This window comes from Symphalangus syndactylus, chromosome 6, assembly GCF_028878055.3.
Source record: "Symphalangus syndactylus isolate Jambi chromosome 6, NHGRI_mSymSyn1-v2.1_pri, whole genome shotgun sequence".
Taxonomy (NCBI): Eukaryota; Metazoa; Chordata; class Mammalia; order Primates; family Hylobatidae; genus Symphalangus; species Symphalangus syndactylus.
In genome coordinates, this window is record NC_072428.2 from 92,571,383 (window position 1) to 92,597,698 (window position 26,316).

Consider the following 26,316-nt stretch of genomic DNA (forward strand, 5'->3'; position numbering starts at 1 on the left):
CAGATTTTACAAAAAAAGTTGATTTGGATTTCCTTTAGTCGCATTGCCTCTATAGATCAGCTTGGGGAGAATTGGCATCTTTACAATATTGGATCTTCCCAACTATGAACAAAATATAGCTCATTATTTATTTAGATCTTTTTAAATGACTCTTAATAAGTCTTAGAATTTTCTCCATGAAGGTTCTGCACATGTTTTGCTAGATTTCATCCTAGGTTATTTTTTGTTGCTCTCATAACTAGCACACTTAAAAACATGACATGTTGTAACTATTGCTGGTATATAGCACTATAATAGATAGATCTTACATGTTGACTTTTGTATCCCGTGCTTAATCCCTTGTTGGGATTGATCACATCTTCAAGAAAATAAGATCTGCAATATGTAAGTTTTCTAACATTTAAAAGTCAATATTTAAGACTGGAAAGGATGTAGATTTTCTTGCCTGCTTTTATTAGTCTTGGATTTATGATACACCAGATTGACTTGTCTTTCAAATATTGTAATCTTTGCCAGGGAAGTGGTATATTTTACCAAGTGACTGATTCAAGAATAATACTTTTCTTTGTTGCCTCCTATGTATTCCTAGATTGATTTGGGGGCCAGAGGGTTACCTTAATCACATTGTTTTCCCTTTTTTTTTTTTTTAACTATTTTCTTGCCACTATCTGTCCTTTTTACTTTTCTTTCCGCTAATTCTTTCCTAGTCTCCTTTTCTAATTCTTATCTCTCTCTTAACTTCATTTTACTCAGAATATGAAATATAAATCACATAATGTTTACTGCATAGGTTTAGGAATTATAATAACTGGTCATCTTGAGCCTGAGGATTTATATGAATTATTTAAAGAATAGGAAGTTACAGGTATAATCATATTTTATCACCTCTTGATGTATGTATTAGGAACGAGTTCAAAATTTTGTATAAGGCTGCATGACATTTTTCTCCTTGTGGTCATCGGAAAGACAAATACTTTAATTTTTGTCTCATGGCAGTTTGGGATAAAATGTACACATCTGAGAAACCCTTTACCTGTAAAGTGAAATCACTTTTGTTTGACAAATAATAGACTGAAACAAATGAGAATATCTGGCCAACCAGCTTTTGTTTTACAAGAGCTATGCCTTGCCAATACCTTTAATATCTAGGTACTCTCCTTTCTTTTATAGGTTTACCTATGCAAGTATCTATCAAAATGCTACATTGTTTTATTCATGAGCACTGAGTATACTAAACTGTGAAATTAAACCACATTTCCTCATTTGAAATTGCAAAACTTCTTCCTCTGGACTTTCCAGTGATGAAGTACTGGGAGAAGAGTCAGAATGAATAAGCAAAGAGGTTACTGAATACTTCTTTTAAAAGGGTGTGTTAAGACATGGGCAACTAGTCCAGGGAGGAAGAGCCGATGGCTTAATAGTATGTGGTGAGACATTGGTCTCTGGATTTGCAGCATTACCAAATTTGTCTATTTCACATGTCCTTGAAATGTGAACTGTGTACTTAACTGCAGGTTATTCAGCCCTGCAGTTATTACCTAATGTTCCCATGAAAACATTATTTTTATTTTTCAACTCTCTGTCTACCATGGTTATAAGATGGTCCAAGTTATGCCCTCTAACAAACATTGCTTAATATATAATGTACATTGGTAGTTCAATGGTTCTTAACCCTGACTGTACATTAGAATCACCCAGGGAATCTAAAACACATACGTATACACCAGAGAGTGGGCTCCACACCAGCTCAATAAAATCAGAATATCCTGGGTATGGCTTGGGGCATCAGTGTTCTTTTAAAAGCTCCCTTAATGATTTTAAGACAGCCAGAGTTGAGAACCACTAGTTTAATGGGATAAAAATGTGCCATTTATTGTAATCTGCGTTTGTTGGAGAATTTTTTTCTCTTAGTATTATAGTAATCTGAAAACAGATATGCTTTTGCAAGTAAATTGGATTTAGCAAGATTTCTTGTAAAGAAGTTCTTATCTTAGCCGAAACCTTTTAAGTATACTTTTGTGGCGATCTCTCCTAGCATACTTATAATCTTTTTTTTTTTGAAGATTCAATGATAAAGTTTTATTAAATACCAATACTGCCTAGGCACAATTAGACACATTATTATCTCATTTGCTGTATCTGGTATCAAACAGCAAAGCCTGAAAGATTACCATAGATTTTGATGGCCTCATTAACATAATTAATCTGTAGTGACATTCCCTGGATAATAAATACAGTTTTATGTCCGTGTGTCTTCTGTGTCTTCCAAGTTGCTACAGGGCTCTATTTGATAGCATACTTATAATCTTGAAAGAAAAAAAATATTTCTCAAAATATTGACACATTGCATTCCAGAAGTTTTGAGTCATGTACAGGATGAAAAAACTCACTGAAATTCTCTTTAGATGTCTACAGTATCTACCTTTCAAAGGACTTTTGAATAATTGCCCATTTTCTCATTGTAAGCTTGATACAGAACACTCAGCCCATTGTTCTGTTTACCTTTTTCTAGGTTTGAGTTCAGTCTGCGCCACCTTTTCACTGTATATTGGTCAAGTGTCATTATCTCATTGAAAAGTATAGTAGGCCTGGAATACATTATACAATGCAGATGAGATAGAAATGAGAACTCTCTAAATTGTGAAGGCCTACTTAGCCATAAGCTTATTTTTATTAAGAGACAGGGTTTTGCTGTGTTGCCCAGTTTGGTCTTGAACTCCTGAGCTCAAGCCATCCTCACACCTTGGCCTCCCAGAGTGCTGAGATTACAGGCATGAGTCATCATGCTTGGCCCATAAACTGATTATTTAAATCCTAGTCTCCTAAGAGACCAAATTATTATCCTTATTATCCTTCAGTGTGAAGTGAGTCTGACAGCTCCATATACATGTCAATATACTGACAAACGTTTATACCCATGTATAGGAAACACTTTGCCCTGCCCCTAGGAGACCCACGAAGCTGCTGCTTGTGAGGGGTGGGGAAGAGAGATCTCAGGATGATGTCTAAGTTCTCAGTGAAACCTGCTCTTCCTCTTTCTAAATGTTTCCCATCTCCAGCTCCAGTGCAGGTGTCCAGCTCGCCAATTATCCTTATTTTTTTTTATCTTGCCTTTTCCTTTTAGGAATACAGGTAGAAATTTGTGGAGTTACAGATAGTTTGCATATGTTTTGTCTGAATATTAGAATTTGTCATAATCAATGTAATTAACATGTAAAAACTATTCCTGTATGGGAAAAATGAGTCAACTTTAAGCAATTTATCTTTTCTTTTCTTTTTTTTTTTGAGACAGAGTCTTGCTCTGAAGTGCAATGGCTCAATCCCGGCTCATTGCAACCTCTACCTCCTGGGTTCAAGCAATTCTCCTATCTCAGCCTCCTGAGTAGCTGGGATTACAGGTGTGCACCACCATGCCCAGCTAATTTTTTATATTTTTTAGTAGAGATTGGGTTTCACCATGTTGACCAGGCTGCTCTTGAATTCCTGGCCTCAAGTGATCCGTCTGTCCCAGCCTTCCAAAGTGCTGGGATTATAGGCGTGAGCCACTGTGCCGGCCATAATTTTGGATAACTTTTGAGGAAATTGGGAAAATATACGCTTCTGCCCAATTAGTGATAATTACAATGCTGAATCTACCAGTGTTTAAATCCTTTAACTGTAGAATTAGGAGAAATATCCTAAAATTTTAGAAGAAAGATGGTCAATTAACTTATAAGTTAAATGTTTTGTGTAAAGAGTCTGTGTATCCTTCAGCAAAATAGGGCTTTCATATAGACAAGGAGACAAATTATAAGTTCACAGGTTCAGGCCGGGCGCGGTGGCTCAAGCCTGTAATCCCAGCACTTTGGGAGGCCGAGGCGGGCGGATCACGAGGTCAGGAGATCGAGACCATCCTGGCTAACACAGTGAAACCCCATCTCTACTAAAAATACAAAAAATTAGCCGGACGTGTTGGCAGGCGCCTGCTACTCGGGAGGCTGAGGCAGGAGAATGGCATGAACCCGGGAGGCGGAGCTTGCAGTGAGCCGAGATCGCGCCATTGCACTCCCGCCTGGGAGACAGAGCAAGACTCCGTCTCAAAAAAAAAAAAAAAAAAAAAAAAAAAAATAAGTTCACAGGTTCAGTTAATTTTCACCAAGTGAAACACACTTATGCAACTAAGACTCAGAACAGGAAGGAAAACATTAATGGAACCTCAGAAGTCCTTCATGCTCCTTTCTAACAGTCACTTATCTAACACTGTAGATTAGTTGTGCCCATTATTGAAAACTTGCTTATGAATTGAAACATACAATTTGTACCTTCTTTTGGTGGTGGGGAAGGTTCTTTTGCTCAGTTTCATATGTGTTATTGCAGAATATTAATTCATTGTTTTGTACTATTCCATTGTTTGGATATAACACAATTTATTCATTCTTCACTTAATGGATAGTTTGGGTTTCTGGTTTGGGCAGTAATGTACCACAGCACTATAGACATTCTTATGTGTCCCTTGCTAAATATATATATATATATTTCTTTTGAAGATATATGTACAAGTGCAGTTGCCGAGTCATGTGTTCAGCTTCACTAGATACTGCCAGTTTTCCAATTTATACTCCCATTAACAATGTATGAGAGTTTCAGTTGCTTTAGATTTTTTTTTGCATCACATAATACTAAAACATAATAAGTCAAGGATGCATGTTATAACTTTTAGTATAACTAATAAAAGAATAGCAAAAACATATAACTGATAAGTTAATAGGTAATAGAATGAAATAATAAACTTAGTCCAGAAGAGTAGTAAAACAGGTGAGACACATAGAAAACAAATAGTAATATGATAAATATCAACCCAATATGTTAGTAATTACATTAAATGTAAATGGACTGCATATCCCAATTAAAAGATTAAGAATGTCAGATTGGAGGAAAAAATCTCAAGTAGATATTGCTTATAAAACGTATCTTAAATATAAGGACACAGGAAGATAACAAAGTTATGCAAGCACTAACCAAGCTGATGTAGTTATACTAAGACAAAGTAGACCTTAAAGTAAAAATAATTATTAGAAATAAAGGACATTATATAATGAATAAAGGGTTGCTAATCCAGCTCCTATTTTAAAAACTTATGTGTAATTTTTCAGACCCAACTATGTGCAGTTACAAAGACTTTATCTGACAGGCCTTACGGGAGAAAGCTGCCCTCCCCAAATCCGACTTGGTGTGTGGCCAATGCCCTGTAGTCTCTGAAATGAGTTGTGGCTGTGATTCAGGCCCTTGCTGGCCAGCCATACTCTTATAGATAGCTGCATCCCTAGCCCGGGTTCTTCATTTAGAGGCCTCTTTATCAGAGGCCTTTAGCAGAGACCTTTCTCAGGTGCCTCTAAACCACTAAAACCACCTTAGTAGCGGGGAGAGGGGAGCTTCAAAGACTGTTTTTTCTCTACTCCAGTGAAATACTTTTCCACTCCTAGCTCTTCTCCCTCTCCCTACCCTAGGCTCCTGTATGCATGATACTGCAAGAACGTTTTTGGGAGGGTCCCTCGATAGTGAAGAGAGCTCCATATCTGTGGTGATTCACCTGACCCTTGGCTAACGGCACCATTCCATGGGGAGAAAATAGACCAGGGACATTAGCACTTTCTCTTGTTTAGCCTCTTGCTTTATAGCATCACAGTAAGTGATTAAAAGCTTGACTGTTAAAAAGTTAATATTAACTTTTTAATCTTGTTTCAATTGAGTACTCAGACACCTGGCAGTTCAGCTTAGAGCCTAACAGTGGTTAATCCACCAGGAGGCTATAACAATTCCAAATTCTTATGCCCTTAATGATGTATCCTCAAAATGCATAAAGCAAAAACTAATAGATACTTGAAATGTATTGTATAACATTCACACAGAAAAAGAGTATACAGCTCAGTGAGTTATTACAGAGTATATCAGTATACCCAAAACATTTAACAAAACCAACACCTAACAAGGCTCACTTGAGATACTTCTTAATGACTGTGGCTTTCTCCTTCCTTAAAGGTCACTACTGTTTGTACTTCTAATAAAAGAGATTCGTTTTGCCTGTTTTTAAGTTTTATATAATAGAATTATTAGTATATATTTATATTTGGCTTCCTTCACTAATATATTGGTTAGATATGTTTCTAACCATCTTCTGCTGAGTATTAACCTCCTATTATCATTTCAGATGTTTTAGAAAACGATTATGAGAGCTTACGTGTATTAAATGTTGAAAGAAATGGAAATATTATTTATACCTATAAGGTATGTCTGTATTCTTTTTTATTGTGGTAAGATGTAAAATTTACTGTTTTTAATCATTTATATTCTCTTTTTACAGAATTCTATACTGTATCTTATTGAAGGGTAATGAATAAACTTTTTGGCATTTAATCTTAACATATGACTTTGTGTGTGTGAGACTGAATAAAGTGATTGAAATTTAGTAGTATTAGGCTGGGCATGGTGGCTCACAATTGTAATTCTAGCACTTTGGAAAGCTGCAACGGGCAGATCACTTGAGGTCACGAGATCGAGACCAGCCTTGCCAATATGGCAAAAACCCCATTTGTACCATAAAATACAAAAATGAGCTGGGCGTGGTGGTGCACACCTGTAGTTCCAGCTACTCAGGAGGCTGAGGCAGGAGAATCGCTTGAACCCAGGAGGTGGAGGTTACAGTGAGCTGAGATTGTGCCACTGCACTCCAGCCTGGGTGACAGAGCGAAACCCTGTCTTAAAAAAAAAAAATTTTTTTTAGTATTAAATGTTTCTTCATTTTAAAATAAAACTAAACGGGCATATCTGACATAATACTCAAATTTTGAATCAATGAACAATTTCATTTTCTAGACAAAAAAATGCCAAGTAAAAATGTTTAAACCTAATTAATATGTTAACATTTTATCATTGGAGAAAATATTAAATATGATTACTCTCTTCAGACGTAGATATGTTAGGACTTTTGAAGTATTATTATTATTTTGTTTTTAGAAACAGAGTCTTGCCCTGTCACCCAGGCTGGGGTGTGGTGGCACAGTCATAGCTCACTGCAGCCTCAAACTCATGGGCTCAAGTAGGTTCCTTGAGCTCCTGCCTCAACCTCCCCAGTAGCTAGGACTACAGGCACGTAAAGCATTGTTATTTATCAATGTGTTTTCAATGTCAACTGTTCTAAGGAAAGTTTAACTTTAATAAGCACACATGAATAATTCAAATGGCCAGTTTGCCTTGCGCAGTTATGTCACTGTACTTTTTAAAGTAAAAATGATTATTTTAAGTTGTGTCTTAGAATGGTACCTTTAAGGAATTGTGTGATTCACAATGTTTTACTTAAAAGAATGTTATGGACTTGTCCTAGCCATCCCTATTATCTATCATATGTATATATTTTCAAAGACATAAGTGGAAGTATAAAAAGATTTACACCTTCACCATGCTCAGTTCTACTAGACAGTTACCCAAATTCACTGAGCTCTACACTGTTGATCCATTTCATTCTTTGAGCCCAAATGACTAGCTGAACTGGATTCAGTCCCGCCTCTGACAGGCACAGAAAGCTTCTTTTAGAGTGCTTACTGCTAAGGTTGAGTTATTGCAGGTTGGTTTTAAAACTAGTAACATTCTAACTTCCTAAACTATGACATTTAATAAACATCTGGTTAATTTTTTTTTAGGATGATAAGGGAAATGTCGTCTTTGGATTATATGATTGTCAAACCAGACAAAATGAGGTAAAAATCATAGATTACTCATTGGTTACTTTACTGCCTTTAGAGTTTTCTTTGTCTCCTCCTTTTTCTAGATATAAATTCCAACTTTATTTTCTCTTTTTCTCTAAACATTTATTTGAAAAAACAGAATTGCAATTTGAGGCATACACACAGACCAGGGTAGTCTTTGGATGTTCAAAGAACTAAGAAAGGTTGGGGGTTTTATCAGAAAGAGAAATGTTACACATGGCTTTGAAAGAAAACTCATTGGCAATAGGAAAGTTTCCAGGAGCTGGCAAGATCTCATTGGTGTGTGAAAGCAGTAGGTAAAACTAGCTTTAGAGCCATGGTGGTTTGTTTCAGCAGCTACTAGGTGAAGCTGTTCTTAAGTTTATGGCATTTGGTCATTTTGGCAGCTGGCTTGCACAGTACCTGGGCAGGCACTTGTGCCCTGTGTGCTTCTCTTTTCCTCTCCTGATCTCTTGATTTAACTCGATTGAGTATGACAGGCTAACTCCAATTCTTGTAATCAGTTATCACAGTACATGCAACAGTTTTATTCATTTATTTGTTGATGGGCACCTGTTTCTAATATTCGCCTATTATGAACACTATTGTATACATAGCTATGTTTTAATTCTTTTGTGTGTGTATCTAGGAGTGGAAACACCAACTTTATTTTCTAAAAAATTATATTTCTTTGCTTTCCTTCTCTTCTCCCTTAACGATCTCTTGGTCCTCTTATCTTAAACAAAAAATGCAAGGACTGTTGGACCAAAAAGTGAGGTGAAGTCTCTTAGACCTTTGAGATTTAAGTAAAATTGGCCCAAACAAATTATTCAATATCCTGTAAGAAAGTAGGAGGTCCAGTGTCCTCCTTGAGATTTGTGTACTCCCAGGTCATCGTATAATGACTTCTGACTCTTTCTGCTTCTGCTTAACCTTCACATGTCTTGTTTCTCATTATTTCTTAGTGATCCAGACAAGGAACCCCTTTCCTTATTTTTTTCCCCCAAATTACTCACATAAGGCGTTGGTTGATGTGACAGGCTTTGTCTAATTCTGGGAACAAATGGGAGGGAGTAATTTTGTGCCTATGTAAAAACAATTTAGAATTGAATATTAGACATCTTTGAACTTAAATGTCCTTTATCCATCACAAATTTCTTACAGGTCACCTTACTCTTCAGGGTTCCAATATGCTGCTTGGTTAATTCTCTCTTCCCTTCTTCCACCCCTTTCACCTTTATTCATTAATTCATTCACCCATTCACTGATCCAACAAATAAGTATTGAGTGTTTTCCCTATCAGGTGCTGGAGACACAGTGATGATCAACATAAACTCTTTCACAATACACAGTTTAGGGAAAGAGAATAAAATCTCAAGTTTTCAGTGCAATTGTTAGCTTAATTTCTGTGTGGCGTGTATTCTAAAAAGATGGGTTGAGAGGAGACACCATAGTCTGTCTTCTGTCAATCCAGTTGTGGTGACTGCTGCTATCTTTTGTGGTCATATTCCTCTCTCCCAAGACTGTGAGCACTTGACAGTAGGAGCGCTTTGCATACCAATGTGTTTCATCCCTGTCACCTTTAGCTTACTGCCTGTGAGTGGTAGGAGTGCAGCGAATGTTTTTCAATGGATTGATAGTGATGGGTTCCCTCCAGAGTGGCTGTTTTTCAAAAATTTTCCAGTGACAAAGCTGCTTTGAATTCCAAAATGGGAAAATTAGTCCAGAAAATAAATTGGCCAAAGGATAAATTAATAGGAAATTTAAGCTAGCTTTGTAAACAGGCAAATTTTTCTTCTGAACCGTAGTTGCTAAACAAACCCTCCCCTTCTCCCGTCTCTTCTCCACATAAGCACAACCCTTACAGCCCATATGTTTTTTTTACTGACCTTTAGATGGTTTTATTGAAGGAATGGATTTGTATACCAAATCTAGATTTAAAATCCTTTTTTTTTTTTTTTTTTTTTTTTTTTTGAGACGGAGTCTCACTCTATTGCCAGGCTAGAGTGCAGTGGCGCCATTTCAGCTCACTGCAACCTCTGCCTCCTGGGTTCAAGCAAATCTCCTGCCTCAGCCTCCCAAGTAGCTGGAACTACAGGTGTGTGCCACCACGCCCAGCTAATCTTGTGTGTGTGTGTGTGTGTGTGTGTATATTTTTTTTTTCTTTTTTCTTTTTTTTGTTTTTTAGTAGAGACGGGGTTTCCCATGTTGGCCAGGATGGTCTCAATCTCTTGACCTCGTGATCTCCCTGCCTCTGCCTCCAAAGTGCTGAGATTACAGGTGTGAGCCACCGCGTCTGGCCTAAAATTCTTTTCAAGTACTATATTTTTCCTTGGAAAGGTGCCACCATGAGAAAGATGGTGCCATCAAGAGAAAAAAAAAAATCTTTCTCTTGGTAATTGAGCTTCAGGATGGGATAACAGTGTCTAAGTCTTAATGCTTACCCATCCTTCTCTAAAAGTTTTTATTTTTTAAATTTGAAAAACTAGTACAGTAATGTCCTGTTGTACTCTTCACTCGGTTTCTCTCAATTGTTAAATCTTGTGTAACTATAGGATAATATATTAAAACCAATAAATTAATCTCAGTAGGATGTGTGCATATAGTTCTATGCCATTTCATCACTTGTGTAGATTCCTGTAATTACCACTGCAATCAAGAAAGAATTACTCCATCACTACAAGATCTATTGGTGTTGAAATTTTACCAGTTCGAATGAAGTATATAACTATTATCTCCTTTTGAGTCTCTTTACCTTTCCGTGTTTTTGATTGTCTTTGATATTTCCTATACATTCTTTAAGATCCACATCAGGCAATGTTATACTTTTTGCCCTGATTGTCGAACATAATTTAGAAAACACAAGAGGAGAAGGAAAGTCTATTGTGTTTACCTGTATATTTGCTCTTTCCATGGTTCTTTCTGATGTTAAGATTCCTGTTTTATCATTTCCTTTCTCTTTCAAGAACTTTTTTTAGCCATTTTTTTAGGGTAGGTATGCTGATGACAAATTTTCATAGTTTTCTTCATCCGAGAATGTCTTTTTTTCTTTTCATTCCTGAGGGATAATTTTGCCAAGTATAGAATTCAGGATTCATAGTTCTTTTTTGTTCCTGTCTTGAAAAACGTGCCACTTCCTTCTGGCTTCTCTGGTTTCTCATGAGAAATCTGCTGTCTTTTGAAATCCCCCCCCACCACCCCAATATAGATGTCACTTTTTTCTTTGCTGTTTTTGAAAATTTTTTTTTCCTTCTCCTTAGTTTTCTGAAGTTTGATTATGCTGTCTTGGTGTGGATTTGTTTGGATTTTCCCTGTTTGGGGTTCACTCTGCTTATTGAATCTGCAGTATCTTGCCAAATTTGGGACATTTTTAATCATTAGCCAATATTTCTTCAAATATTTTTTCTTAAAGTTCCAATCTGTTTCTCTTCTCTTTTTATAGACTCTGATTACAAGAATGGTAGATCTTTTGTTATAGTCTCACAGATCACTGAGGTTCTGTTTCTTTTATTTTTCGATTTTCTATTGTTTAAATTAGGTAACTTCTATTGTTTTCAAGTTCACTGATTCTTCTGTCCTCTCCACTATGTTGTTGAGCCTATCCATGGAAGTTTTGTTAAAAAAAAATTGGTAATTGTATTTTTCAGTTGTGAACTTTCCATTCGTATTTTTCTTTATACTATTTCTTGCTGAGACTTTTTTCATTTGCTTCAAGCATGCTTGTAATTACTTATTGAAGCATTTTTATGACCGTTTTAAAATCTTTGTCAGAAAATTCCAATATCTTTGTTATCTCAGTGCTTGTGCCTATTGTTTTCTCATTCAGTTTGAGATCTTCCTGGTTTTTGGTATGACATGAGGTTTTCTATTGTATGTTAGACATTTTGAGTACTACATTATGAAACTCTGGATGTTATTTAAGTCTTCTCTTTAGTATACCTCCTGTGATAATTTACCTGTTGGGGAATTAGCGGGGTTGGTGGTACAACCTACTACTGCTACTACTGCTTGTGCCGGGGGAAGGTCCAGGTTCCCCACTTGGCCTACTTGGACACCCCAGTGGAGAGAAGTGTCTTGTTATGGCTAGACAGAGGTGGGATTTCAGTCTCCCCACTTGGCCTCCACTGATACCACAGCAGAGGAGCAGGATGGGGGAAAGGTAGGTGAAGGCCTGGTTATCATTGGGTGGTAGTGAAAGTTTTGGCTTCCCATTCAGCCACCTTGGACACCATCCCAGTGAGGAGGTGGAAAGGGACCTCTTTACTACTGGGTCTGGGTGGGAGTCCAGGATCCATGTGGCTTTGCTGGCACTCTTGGTGGGGGAAAGCTTATTTACCACTGGGAATGGATGAAAGTCCTGATTTCCTACTTGGTCTTCATTGATACTCTTCTCGCAGAAGGGGGAAGGCTGCCTTGGTATAGCTGGGCAAAGGTGGGAGTCTAAGCTCCCCATGCAGCCTTTGCTGGTAGAGATGGGAGTGGGGTTGCATTTTCTTTTGTGGTGTTTGGCTGGAGTTAGGGTGGTTATAGTGAAAAGGTTTCTCTCTTGCTATGTTTCCCCTTTCCAGTTCCTTTGGCTAGAGAGCATGGGTGTGTGTTTGTTTTTGTCCGCTCCCATCAGTATTTCTGTTGTTTTTACCTCTTTAGCTCTGAGTCTAGGCTATATGACACAAAAGGAAAACCCAGGGAACTCACTACTGTGTCATTCATCAGGATCTGAGGTCCCTAAAAAGTCTGCTGCCTTCTCTCTGCATTTTAGAGTCGTCATTGAAACTTAAAAAATGTATGTCCAGGGTTTTAAAACTGTACTTGGTGGGAACAATAGGGACAAGTGGGTTGACTCCACTTTGCCCTGCCCCCCCACCTCAAGTTTTGAGTTAATGGTCTTACCCCGCAATATGCAAATGGGAAGGAGTGTATTACTTATGCTTTCCATTAGCATAAGTAATGGGATAAGCATACGCACGGTCCCAGTAGCTTTCCTTCCTCACCCTCTTCCACCTCTTTCTCCCATCTTCTGTCATGTAGGACTTCCCTGGTAGTGCATACAAGAGTGAACATGACCTAAACTGGTTGGATACAAGAGAATACTTTGCTGGGAATTTGGGACATGGACTCTTCTCTTTTCCACTGGGTTTGGTGATAAGTGAATTCACTGGGTTGGAATTGCTGTGGCTTTGGGGAATAGAACTTGGAGCTCTATTGTGTGGAAGCTGACAAATGTATTGAACCCAGAAAGCTAGGAGAATGTGTATTTCTAGCTCTGGATCAAGCCAATACTGAAGTAACACCCCATTCTGTTCAATTTCATGAGCCACTAATTGTCTTTTTGCCTAAGCTAGTTTGGGGAAGATTTTTTGACGCTTGGAGTTAAAGACTTCTGATACTTGCACACCTATTTACCTAGAAATTCCACTTTGAGGTTTTGATTCTACAGAAATATCTGCACAAATTCACACAGGTTTATGTAAAGGGTTCATTGGATTATTATATTACCTAAATGTAGGAGGCAAACTAAATGCCCATCAGTAAGTTTTTGGAAATTGATACAGCTCTTAAAGGATTAAGAAGTCTATAAATGTACTGGTACAGAAGGCTCTCCAAAACATATTGTTACATGAAAAAAGCAAGTTGTCAGAATAATACATTCCATTTATGTTTTTAAAAAACTTGCAATGTAACTGTGTAATGTAAGTGCATAAATACAGAAAATTTATAAACATGCTTCCTTTTGGAAGAGAGTTGGGATTGGCTGAGTATAAAGGACTGCCATTTCTTTTGACCTTTTATTTTTGTTTGAGACAGGGTGTCGCTCTGTCACTTGGGCTGGAGTGCAGTGGCACAATCACGGCTCACAGCAGTCTTGACCTCCTGGGCTCAAGTAATCCTCCTATCTCAGCCTCCCAAGTAGCTAGGACTACAGGCATGCCACCATGCCTGGCATATTTTTTAAAAAACTTTTGTAGAGACAGGATTTTGTCGTGGTGTCCAGGCTGGCTTTGACTTTTTATTTGATGGTGTTTGAATCTTTTAAACATTGAGACTGTACTTATGTTGTCTTTGTAATTAAAAGATAACAAACTAAAAATTAAGTGTATGTACCCATTCTTCTTAGTAATAATTTAGAATGAGATTCTTCTTAGTAATAATTTAGAATCCCTCAGTTAGAGCAAGAGTCAAAGGAAACTGACAATTCTCACATGAATTCAGTAACTGATTAATTGAAAGTTCACTTTCTATAATCAATTGTTCCTAACTTTCCCAGCTTTTCCCGTAAACTTCTAGCTATAGGGGTCTGGTGTGTTCTCAATACTTTTTTAGTGTGCAGATACTAGTAATCTTCTTAATACTTACACTATTTACTGCTTCTCTTAGTCGGTTCTCTTCTGAGGTCTGAGACTGTCTCTTTCCCTTATCCTCTGGGTGTTCTTTAAGAGAGCCTGCCTAATAGAACTGGTGTTCTCTAGTTCCTCAATCTCTACATCACATCCTCCTGCGTGGGCATTTTCATTTTCTTTAATATTCAAGAAAATGGAATCTTGCAATATTTTGAACATTTTAAACAACAACAAGGAAAAAAAATTAAGACTACCTTCCCAGTCCTCTAAATATGAAAGTGGGAGATGCACTTGTGACAGTGGCTAAGAAAACTAATGATTATTTTGTAATTAATCACCTCAGTAATTACAATAGCTAACATTTGGGTGCTTATTGCACTAAGTGCTTCATATAGATTATCTCACTTGATCCTCCTAACAATCCCATGAGTAGATGTTATGATTCCTATTTTACTGATGGGAGGGATGGAGAAGCTGAATAATTTATCCAAGGTCACACAGCTAGCAAGTGATAGAGTCAGGATTTGAACCTGGATCTAGCTGGGTTCCAACGTCTGTGCTCTTAACCACTATACTTGGTTGTCTCGTGGCTAAATATCAGTTCCAACATGGCTTACAATAGCAAACTTTTTTTTGGTAAAGAGTAGTCTGGAATGTGTCAGCATAGCTAAACTAGTTTGATTCTTTACTGAAATATTTTGCCCCAGTAATACTTAGCACAGAGCTTAATGGGAATTTGTGTTCATACAATTGTTATTTAATATATGAAACTTCAAATTAAAAAATACTTTTGTTTTAATAGCTTCTGTATACTTTTGAGAAAGACTTGCAAGTTTTCAGTTGCTCTGTCAACAGCGAAAGAACTTTGCTTGGTAAGTTGAGCTCTTATTGCTACATGTCAAGAACTGAACTACATCTTTCAAGAGTTTCAAAGTATTAGATTTTTGCAGTATTAAATTATTCTATAACAATAATTTCCTAGGAAAGAAATGTTCTTGAAGTTTGAAATAAAGAACATGGAGGGTATACCTACAGAAAAGAATGCTTTGTGTTCTGCCCTTATCTTCCGTTGACATATCCTTTGAGCCCTCATCTATTTCAGGTATAAAATGGTAAACTTTAACAAGCTACCATATGGATCCATTGCTAATGGATTTTTTTTCTTTTTCCATTAGCTGCAAGTTTAGTTCAGTCTACTAAAGAAGGAAAAAGGAACGAACTTCAACCAGGTAATGAAATTACACTTTTTAGTACCTATGGGTAGATGAAGTTTATTGGTAGATGATTTATTATACTACCAAATAAAATTTCAAGCATCTTTAGAAATAGCCTTATTGTATCTCAGAATAAAAGGCAAAGGTCATGTCAAGCATGAACAAGACTTAAAAAAAATTTTTTTTTTTTTTTCAAGCAAACAGAAAAGTACAGACAATGATCTAACAGTGATTCAGCAGAAGTATTAAGATGGTAATTAGTACCTGCAGGCTAAATAAATGCTGAAATAGAAACCTATGGTCAGATGTTGGTATAAAAGATTGGGAAAGTCAAGAATGCATGTTTTCTTATATCTGGTTAAGTATTGATTAGTACCTAACACATGGTAAGTACTACAGCAATACTAAAGATTAATTCTGCTCATTTGCCAAGGTCCACTTTATGGTTTTGTAGCTATGTGATGCTCCCTGGCCCCTCCCCACCACCTTTTAAAAAGTGCTGTAAGTCATCCCTCTGTCTATAACTCAAGAGTATTGAGTGCCTGCTGGGGGTCAGGCATTATGCATGGTGCTGGGGATACAGTGGTGTGTAAGAGAGGTATAGCATCTGTCCTCATGGGGCTTTCAGTCTAGTCTAGGGTTTCAATTGCAAATGCATACATTGGCCAGAGAGACCATGTAAATATGTGAAGCAGATTGAATGTAAGAAAAAAATCAAGTGACCAGCAGAATGCCTTTGTTTTCCATTTTTAACATAGAAACCAAGAAATATTTTTTTTCTTTAATGAAAAAAAAATTCAAGAGGTATAGGGACTAGTAGTAGGGTGGGGATGTCCCAGGAGCCACTACTCAGCTCTAGCTTTTTGTTGTCACTAGCAAGTCTAGTGGAACTGGCTTTTCAATTTATCAAGGGAAGTCTGGAGCTCTTTGTAAAGATCGAATTTGTAAATGTTGGCTTGAATATACTTAAAAATCCTACTTGGGACAATAATAACCACCTGTGGCCTGGAGCCAGCCTGTGATTACCATTGGTCAACTTCTGGCCTAGTGGGTCTCCTATCAATCTCTTACTATTCTGCTCCCAGATGCTTTCCATCTGTTCTGTTTATTTGACGCTTAAATTCCTTCTTAAATTACTTCTTTTGTTAGCATATTTCCCACTCAGATGTATTTTCCTGCCGTTGTATGTGATGGAAAAACCCGTTGTACTTACTTTCCACATGAGGCTTGTGAGGCACTCCTGGGCTTCTCATGATACACATTTCCTCAGAGCCTAGTCTGCGTGGGACCTTCTTGAGGGCCTCAGTAAAATTGTTTATGGGAGATTTGGTGGGCAGGAGGCTCACCTGAAATGTCATCATTTGTATTGCTCATCCTAACCCTCCCCCTGCCATGATACACTGAGAATAACAACCCCTTCTGTCTTTGGTGGCATGTCCTCATTTTTCTAGTACTGTCAGCACTCTGCTCCTTTTAGAATTAAGTGCAGGGCTTGCTTCAGAGCAGATGGAACTGGAATAGCTTAAGTGAAATATGATCTGGGACATTGGTGTGCTGACCCTTAAACAAGGGTATGGGCAAAACCCCAGGATATGGCTGCGACCTTTGGGCTAATAGACCCGTTTCTCCAAGAAGAGGAAAGGCCTAGCTGCTGTGTTCCTGGAGGTGGTGAGGGTGGGCATCTGTATAGAACCTTGGGTTGGCTCCTGTGCCCCCCGGTTCTTCTTGAGCCTTATTTTTTTAGCCTTAAAAATTCTTTATTATGTTGGGAAACTGAGTAGTAACTATATTTTTTACATCTATCTATTGTTCACCATCTATGCCTGACTGTCACACAGAACAGTAGTCCTTTATGATTATGTAGATTATAAAATTTACTTTCAGGCCAATTTTAAACTTTACTTGATTGCAACATTAAAGTCTATTCAGGGATGCTTGCTCAGTCTTGTAAATTTGATGCACTTACAGTGAGATTATCTGCTTGCATCTTTAAAAACAGTGCAGTGAACATTATTAGTTATTATATTGGATACCTCACAACTTTACCATGTTGGCCAGCTCTGCCTAGGTGTAGTCTGACAGTGCCTCACCTCTGCTGCCCTACCTGTGTCTTGCTTTCTGCCAAGGGCGCTTGGGAAAATCTACTTACTGCCTACACATGTACAGCTTGGAAGTATGGTTGAGCATGATGCCCAGGAGAATAACCCATGACCACTGGTGGCAAGGAGCTGAAAGACAAATGGTCTTCCTTTCCGTCTCTAAAGTGGGTAATTGTGAGGTGTACTCCAAGCAGCTTAAAATCCAAGGTGGTCACTAATTTGATAATGCCCCATTTACTGGTATACTTTTCTTCCCTGTTTCATTCTTCCCAGTCCCTTATGCCAACCCTGGCTAGAGTGATCCTAGAGTTATATTGCTCCCTGAGGTAAGTTTTTATCTTAGTGTGAATTTCCCCATAACTGTGCCTGAAGCAGAGATTTGAGTCCAATTAATTTATTTGGGGAATGATACTAGGAAAGGCCATTAGGGGAATGTTTAAACAGAGACCTGAAGTTGGGGAGGGAACAAGCAAGAGGCTATGGAGAAAGCGCATTTCTGGCAGATCAAACAGTCATCACGGGACTATACTTCGTAGACTCGCTGTTCAAGGATAGTGAGGAGGTCGGTGAGATGAGTGGAGTGAACAAGGGGCAGAGTGGTAGGAACTGAGGGCAAAGGAAAAAGGAGGTGAGGTGCAGACAGATCACATAGACCCAAGGAGGCCATTGTAAAGGTGTGGCCCTCATTCCTAGTAAAATGGGAAGCGATACGCATATTGAGCAGGGACGTGATCTAACTTGCTTCATAAAAGGATTGCCGTAGCTGCTGCATGGAAGATGGACCGCAGCAGGGCAAGGAGAGAACTATTATAGTCTAATGGCTTGTACTGGCAAAGTGGAGCAAGGGCTAAGTGGCTGTGTTTGGATGTATTCAAAAGATCTACTTGTCAAGATTGGCTGCTTGGCCAGGCACAGTGGCTCACGCCTGTAATCCTACCACTTTGGGAGGCTGAGGCAGGTGGATCACCTGAGGTCAGGAGTTTGAGACCAGCCTGGCCAACATGGTGAAACCCTGTCTTTACTAAAAATACAAAAATTAGCCGGGTGTGGTGGCACATGCCTGTAATCCCAGCTACTTGGGAAGCTGAGGCAGGAGAATTGCTTGGTCCCAGGAAATAAAGGTTGCAGTGAGCAGAGATCGCGCCACTGTACTCCAGCCTGGGTGACACAGTGAGACTCCGTCTCAAAAAAAAAAAAAAAAATATATATATATATATATGTATATGCATGCATGCCGCTGGATTTGATGGCAACATAAGAATAAGAGACAAGTCAAGCGTGACTCACTTTAAGGTTTTTTGGCTAGAACAGGTAGAAGGGCATGTGGGTGTGTACGTATGTATGAGAGGGGCAGGAAAGAAGAGTTTCATTTTGGACTTGCTCAGTTTGACATGCCTAATAGACATCCCAGTGGAGATGTGAGGTGGAGTTTGGAGATGAGTCAGAAGGCCAGGTAAGAGGGGTAAGAGGTCAGGGCTGGAGAGACACATTTAGGAGTCATCAGTATATGAAAGGTATTGCTCATCATGGGAAGGTTTCATTTTGTTCAGTAAAGATTTCAGATGATGTAACCAGAAAGCACTATAGGATTTATTAGAATGTTTTATTTGAACGAGTATTTTGGAAACGTTTATTTTGTCTGTCCATCAAATGGCCTTACAAGCCGTTTGATTATAAGATGTGGTTTGTCTCAGGTGGGGTTTAACACTGTTGCTTAAAATAAGATTTTTCTACTGTAGATGAGACAAATTGTACCATTTTTTTGTAAACAGGGTTCTTTGATCCACATACTTTACAATGCAGTTTTTTTCTTTTTTTAATCAATAATGCTCCTTTTCTTGGCTGTAGAGATGGCAGAGTGAATATTTTACGGAGAAAATGGCCTTCCATAGGAAACCAGGCTCTGGCTGTCCCCTTCGTCCTCCCCTGTGGAGTTGCATTTGCCACAAGTCACAGCAGATTCCCACTGGGCAGCAATTGGGGTGACCATATGGGTCAGGAGCCCCATTGCCACTGAGATTTTCCAGAGCTCCCTCTCACCATCACAGACAGTCAAGTGTCACAGATGCTGTGTGAAGCTGTGATTTGATTCAAGAGCTTGAATAACCAGAGCTCCTTCAGAACCAGGCCATATTGAACTCTCCCATCCTTGTCACCATTTCACAGCATGTGCCTGGATCACACCACAGTCTTTTGCTCACCTCCGTTCTCCTCATGTCATGTCTATCCCTCTGCCTGATCCTGCTGTCTGTCCTTGTGGTATCCAGATATTGCCTGGTCTTGTCTTCCCCTTCAATGATGGTCTCCCAGTCTCCACTGATAATCTTTTTTTTTTTTTTTTTTTTTTTTTGAGACAGTGCCTTGCTCTGTCACCCAGGCTGGAGTGCAGTGATGTGATCTCAGCTCACTGCAACCTCCACCTCCCAGGTTCAAGTGATACTCCTGCCTCAGTCTCCCGAGTAGCGCCACCACACCTGGCTAATTTTTTGTGTTTTTAGCAGAGAGGGGATTAGTCATGTTGCACAGGCTGGTCTTGAACTCCTGAGCTCAGGCAATCCGCCCACCTCAGCCACCCAACATGTTAGGATTACAGGCATGAGCCACTGTGTCCAGTCTCCACGGATATCTTGATTCTCAAAATTCTTTTTTTTTTTTTTCCCCAGACGGAGTTTTGCTCTGTCACCCAGGCTGGAGTGCAATGGTGTGGTCTTGGCTCACTGCAACCTCTGCCTCCCAGGTTCAAGCGATTCTCCTGCCTAAGCCTCCTGAGTAGCCGGCACCACAGGCATCCACCACCACTTCCGGCTAATTTTTGTATTTTTAGTAGAGACGGGGTTTCCCCGTGTTGGCCAGGCTGGTCTCGAACTCCTGACCTCAGGTGATCCACCCACCTTGCCTTCCCAAAGTGCTGGGATTACAGGTGTGAGCCACCACTCCCGGCTGTCAAAATTCTTAATTTAGCACCTCATAGAATAATGGGATTTTATGGCTGAAAGGGATTGTAGAAGTAATCTGGTTCTTTGGTCGTTCACTTTATTCTGATTATTTTTGAGACAGGGTCTTGCTCTGTTGCCCAGGCTGGGGTGCACTGACATTCTTATGGCTCACTACAGCCTCGAACTCCCTGGCCCAAGTGATCTTCCCACCTCAACCTTCTGAGTAGCTGGGACTATAGGCACACACCACCATGTCCAGCTTGTTCTTAATATTTTTTTCATTTTTTTGTAGAGATGAGGTTTCACTATGTTGCCCAGGCTGGTCTCAAATTCCTGGCATCAAGTGATCTTCCTGCCTTGGCCTCCAAAAGTGTTGGGATTACAGGTGTGAGCACCTTGCCCTGCACGTTTTATTATGTTTAATAATGAGGCGTTGAGGCCTAGGAAAGCTTGGTGATTTGCTGTGAAGTAAATACCAGGATAATGGCAGAACTGAAACTAGAACTGATGTCTCTAGAATCTTAACTCACAATGCTTCCTTTTTCACTGTGAAAGCACATGGTATGTTATTGAGAGAAATTACTATTTGCAAAGGTTTACTCTTATTATGCTGGTAATATTAGTCAAATGTCTGGGTTGTACTCCAGAAGGGAAAAATTAGTGTAGAAAGGTGTTTTCTGCCTTCAAAGATCTTCCCATTTTAAAGGTAAGAAAATCTAGCTGCTAGCTGGCTATCTCCTTTGGGTACAAATTCCTGCTTAAAAAAAAAAAAGCCAAATATGGTGATTCTTTTTCTTTTTCTTTTTTTTTTTTTTTTTTTTTTTTGAGACAGAGGCTCATCTGTCGCCCACGCTGGAGTGCAGTGGTGTGATCTCAGCTCACTGCAACCTCCGCTTCCTGAGTTCAAGCTATTCACCTGCCTCAGCCTCCTGAGTAGCTACAGATGAGTGCCACTACGCCTGGCTAATTTTTTTTTTTTTTTTTTTTTTTTAGACGGAGTCTCGCTCTGTCACCAGGCTGGAGTGCAGTGGTGCAACCTTGGCTCACTGCAACTTCCGCTTCCTGGTTTCAAGCGATTCTCCTGCCTTAGCCTTCCGAGTAGCTGGGACTACAGGCATGTGCCACCATGCCCAGCTATTTTTTTTTGTATTTTTATTTTTATTTTTTATTTTTATTATTATACTTTAAGTTTTAGGGTACATGTGCACAATGTGCAGGTTTGTTACATATGTATACATGTGCCATGATGCTGTGCTGCACCCATTAACTCGTCATTTAGCATTAGGTATATACCAATGGAACAGAACAGAGCCCTCAGAAATAATGCCGCATATCTACAACTATCTGATCTTTGACGAACCTGACAAAAAGACGAAATGGGTAAAGGATTCCCTATTTAATAAATGGTGCTGGGAAAACTGGCTAACCATATGTGGAAAGTTGAAACTGGATCCCTTCCTTACACCTTATACAAAAATTAATTCAAGATGGATTAAAGACTTACATGTTAGACCTAAAACCATAAAAACCATAGAAGAAAACCTAGGCAATACCATTCAGGACATAGGCATGGGCAAGGACTTCATGTCTGAAACACCAAAAGCAATGGCAACAAAAGCCAAAATTGACAAATGGGATCTAATTAAAGAGCTTCTGCACAGCAGAAGAAACCGCCATCAGAGTGAACAGGCAACCTACAGAATGGGAGAAAATTTTTGCAACCCACTGATCTGACAAAGGGCTAATATCCAGAATCTACAATGAACTCAAACAAATTTACAAGAAAAAAACAACCCCATCAAAAAGTGGGCAAAGGATATGAACAGACACTTCTCAAAAGAAGACATTTATGCAGCCAAAAAACACATGAAAAAATGCTCATCATCACTGGCCATCAGAGAAATGCAAATCAAAACCACAATGAGATACCATCTCACACCAATTAGAATGGCCATCATTAAAAAGTCAGGAAACAACAGGTGCTGGAAAGGATGTGGAGAAATAGGAACACTTTTACACTGTTGGTGGGACTGTAAACTAGTTCAACCATTGTGGAAGTCAGTGTGGCGATTCCTCAGGGACTTAGAACTAGAAATACCATTTGACCCAGCCATCCCATTACTGAGTATATACCCAAAGGACTATAAATCATGCTGCTATAAAGACACATGTACACGTATGTTTACTGCGGCACTATTCACAATAGCAAAGAGTTGGAACCAACCCAAATGTCCAACAACGATAGACTGGATTAAGAAAATGTGGCACACCGGCCGGGCGCGGTGGCTCACGCTTGTAATCCCAGCACTTTGGGAGGCCGAGGCGGGCGGATCATGAGGTCAGGAGATCGAGACCACGGTGAAACCCCGTCTCTACTAAAAATACAAAAAAAAAAAAAAATTAGCCGGGCGTGGTGGCGGGCACCTGTAGTCCCAGCTACTCGGAGAGGCTGAGGCAGGAGAATGGCGTGAACCCAGGAGGCGGAGCTTGCAGTGAGCCAAGATTGCGCCACTGCACTCCAGCCTGGGCGACGACAAAGTGAGACTCCGTCTCAAAAAAAAGAAAAAAAGAAAATGTGGCACATATATACCATGGAATACTATGCAGCCATAAAAAATGATGAGTTCATGTCCTTTGTAGGGACATGGATGAAGCTGGAAACCACCATTCTCAGCAAACCATCACAAGGACAAAAAACCAAACACTGCATGTTCCCCCCTCATAGGTGGCAATTGAACAAAGAGAACACGTGGACACGGGAAGGGGAACATCACACACCAGGGCCTGTTGTGGGGTGTGGGGAGCGGGGAGGGATAGCATTAGGAGATATACCTAATGCTAAATGACGAGTTTCTTTTTGTATTTTCAGTAGAGACAACGTTTCACTATGTTAACCAGGATGGTCTCAATATTCTGACCTCATGATCTGCCCATGCCTCAGCTTCCCAAAGTGCTGGGATTATAGGTGTGAGCCACCATGCCTGGCTGTGATTATTTTTCTAATGAGAAAATTTCCTCTATCTCCCTCAAAAGGTTTTTTTTTCCCCTCCCAGTTAAAATAAACTTTTGGCCTGGCACATGGTGAAACCCCATCTCTACTAAAAATGCATAAAAATTAGCCGAGTGTGGTGGCGGGTGCCTATAACCCCAGCTACTCAGAAGGCTGAAGCAGGAGAATTGCTTGAACCCAGGAGGCGGAGGTTGCAGTGAGCCGAGATTGTGCCACTGCACTCCAGCCTGGGTGACAGAGTGAGACTCAGTCTTGTAAAAACAAAATAAAACAAAACAAAATATTTATATATATATACACACACACACACATACACACACACATACTTTTAGGTCAAAAAATATATATATACACACACATACATACACACACATACTTTTAGGTCAAAAACATGTCAGCTCGTACTATTTAATGTACTAATTTAGTCATACACATTTAAGATAACAATAAGAAAAATTCATTTCCCCCCCTATACTCACCTCTCAACAGAGCATTCCTATCTATTTTTCTTCACAAATATCTTTGACACCAATGTCTTTCTTATTCCCGGAGCCATTTTTTGAGTCATCAAGCAGATTCCCAAAGTAACTCATCCATACCCTTGGTTGTAAGATCCTGTCACTAGGATTTTCACCCTAAGCCACAAGCACCCATTTACCAAACATTGGATTTTCATTTGTTCTGTAGTATGTATATTATATGATTCAATATAATAACTCACTGCCTTTTTCAAGTCATATTTAAAAGGCATGTTTATAGATAGATCCAGACCTTCCAATTGTTAGGATATAGCTCAGAAATTGTTTTACGTTCTTTCCTTTTTTCAAAAAATAAAGCAGTGCTATCAGGCTGCTTTTTTAAATATTGAAAACTAACACTGATTAAATTCCACGCTTCTGGGCCATCCCCAGATTGTATATTATTTTTCACAGTGAAGTCACTGACAGACACTGGATCATATTAGAGTCTGAATAAAAGCTCAAGTATAAGGCCAATCCTTCTTTTCTACGGTTTAATCTTGGAGGAGGGGGAGCCTTGACCTAAATTTAGATATCTTTGGTAACTCCATGCAGGGAAGCCTGTGTCCGTGGACTTCCTCCTGATTGCTGTATTTTATGGCATTTGCTCAGATGTGACACTGAAAAAATAAGTGGGTCATTATCAGTGCTGTACCACTGTCCCCGAGGGAAACCCAGCCTGTGTCCTACTGATAGATACTGTCAGCCTTAACATGTTCATGTATCAGAAATCTTTTTATTTTTCTACACAAACAATATTTGCCATTGTGCTGCCGAATTGGAGTGACACAGAATCGCACTGTTTAGACTTAAAAGCCTAGAGGGCTTGTGGAGCTATGCTAAAAATGGCATGGAGTGAGTACAGCTTCTTCATTCCGTGCACATTGATTTCTCCCTTGACATCTTTTCTGTGTCTCTGTTGGATTTGTAGAAGTGTCAAAGTCAAACTTTAAGAAAATTACCATTTTTCCCCCAGTAGAATAGCTAATACAATAGTTAGCATATTTATATTTTCAGAAAGTTCAGACATGTCTACATTTGTAAATCATAGAATTGTGATAATTGGGAAAAATGATATCCATTAGAAACCTGTTAGGCCCTCTTATATGTTGCTGGTGAGAGTGCAAAATAATATACAGTGATCTTTGATTTCAGACACTGCTTGTGTTTTAAATGTGATGCTTTTCTGTAAATGCAGAATTCTTATAACCTGAAATTTGTCTCCCTTGTATCTACTGTTGTTTCCAGGGCTGTTCAAAGACTTCCCTTTTCACATTTGCATTTCTTGAGTATCCTGTGGGTTTCATAATAAAATGCAGCTTCTTCAGGGCTCCTGAGGGTGTGGAAGGCAGGTCCTTTGCTGGGCTGATTGCTCTTTTGGGGTCCTGGAGCCACCACACATCCTAGAGAGTAGAACTGGGAACAGATTTACAGTTTCAGTCTCCTCACAGGACTTTAGGATGGTAGAATTGTTTTAATAGTTTATAGTCCCTGTAGTAGGATTTACCAGAAATTGCTCTTCCTCCTTGCTTTGGAAAAAATAATGTGTGATACTATAATCTTCATTACTAAAAGCCTTCTTTTCTCTGTAGGATCAAAGTGCTTGACTTTGTTGCTTGAAATCCACCCTGTTAACAATGTGAAGGTTCTAAAGGCTGTGGATAGCTACATTTGGGTTCAGGTAAGTAAGCATTCCATTTATCACTTAACTCATTAATCAGAAGGTGTGCAGCCTAGAATTGGGGTTTACAAAGTACCTTCACTCTATCATATTTAATCTTCAGAACGGTCTTGTAGGCTACTATGGCTGGAAGTATCCGCTCTTTCTTTGCAAGCATGGAAATTAAGAACTCGAAGCTAGCTCCACCAACTCTGTTATACTGTCATTTGTTTCAGAGTAATGTAATATTTTCTTATGACAAAATCTCGAATATTAAAACACATTTAAGATAAGCTTTAAAATGGTCTATGTAATGTATTTACATGGTTGACAGATTAAGTATCTACGATTAAATGGCTTAATCCCCAAATTTATCAACTTCATGAGTTGATGCAGAAACTCCATGTATAATGTAGGTGGCATAGATATAGTAGTCCTCATTATTTGCAGATTCCGTATTTGCAAATTCTGCTACTCCTAAAATTTATTTGTAACCCCTAAATTAAACACTCATAGTACTTGGTCAGTTATTTGCAGATACATGCTGAGTGGTGAAAGGATTTGTCACCCAACATGCACATTCGCAATTGAGGTTGAACACGGCGATGCCCTGCCTTTTTTGTTTTAGCTCTCGTACTAAAATGATGGTTGTTTTCATGGCCTAGTTCCACATTTCAAATTTTTGTGCTTTTTCCTGGTGATTTCACTGTTTAAACGGCTTCCAGGAATAGCGCTGAGGCACTGTCTGGTGTTCCTAAGTGCAAGAAGGCTGTCAGATGCCTTAGGGAGAAAGTATGTGTTTCAGATAAGCTTCATTCAG

At 39.0% G+C, this 26,316-nt stretch overlaps 1 protein-coding gene across 16 annotated transcripts in view; it reads left to right on the forward strand.

Moving 5' to 3' along the window:
• GSAP (gamma-secretase activating protein) overlaps nt 1-26,316 on the forward strand; it is a 100,325-nt gene that overhangs the window by 4,686 nt on the left and 69,323 nt on the right. For 9 of the 16 annotated variants that reach the window (XM_055283449.2, XM_055283451.2, XM_055283454.2 and 6 more), the window contains exons 2-6: nt 6,188-6,264; nt 7,677-7,733; nt 14,862-14,931; nt 15,235-15,288; nt 25,429-25,517. In XM_055283449.2, the coding sequence (XP_055139424.1) occupies nt 6,188-6,264; nt 7,677-7,733; nt 14,862-14,931; nt 15,235-15,288; nt 25,429-25,517 (347 nt within the window). The remainder of the gene's footprint in view (nt 1-6,187; nt 6,265-7,676; nt 7,734-14,861; nt 14,932-15,234; nt 15,289-25,428; nt 25,518-26,316) is intronic. The other 7 variants (XM_055283459.2, XM_055283456.2, XM_055283460.2 and 4 more) reach the window with 3 other exon arrangements.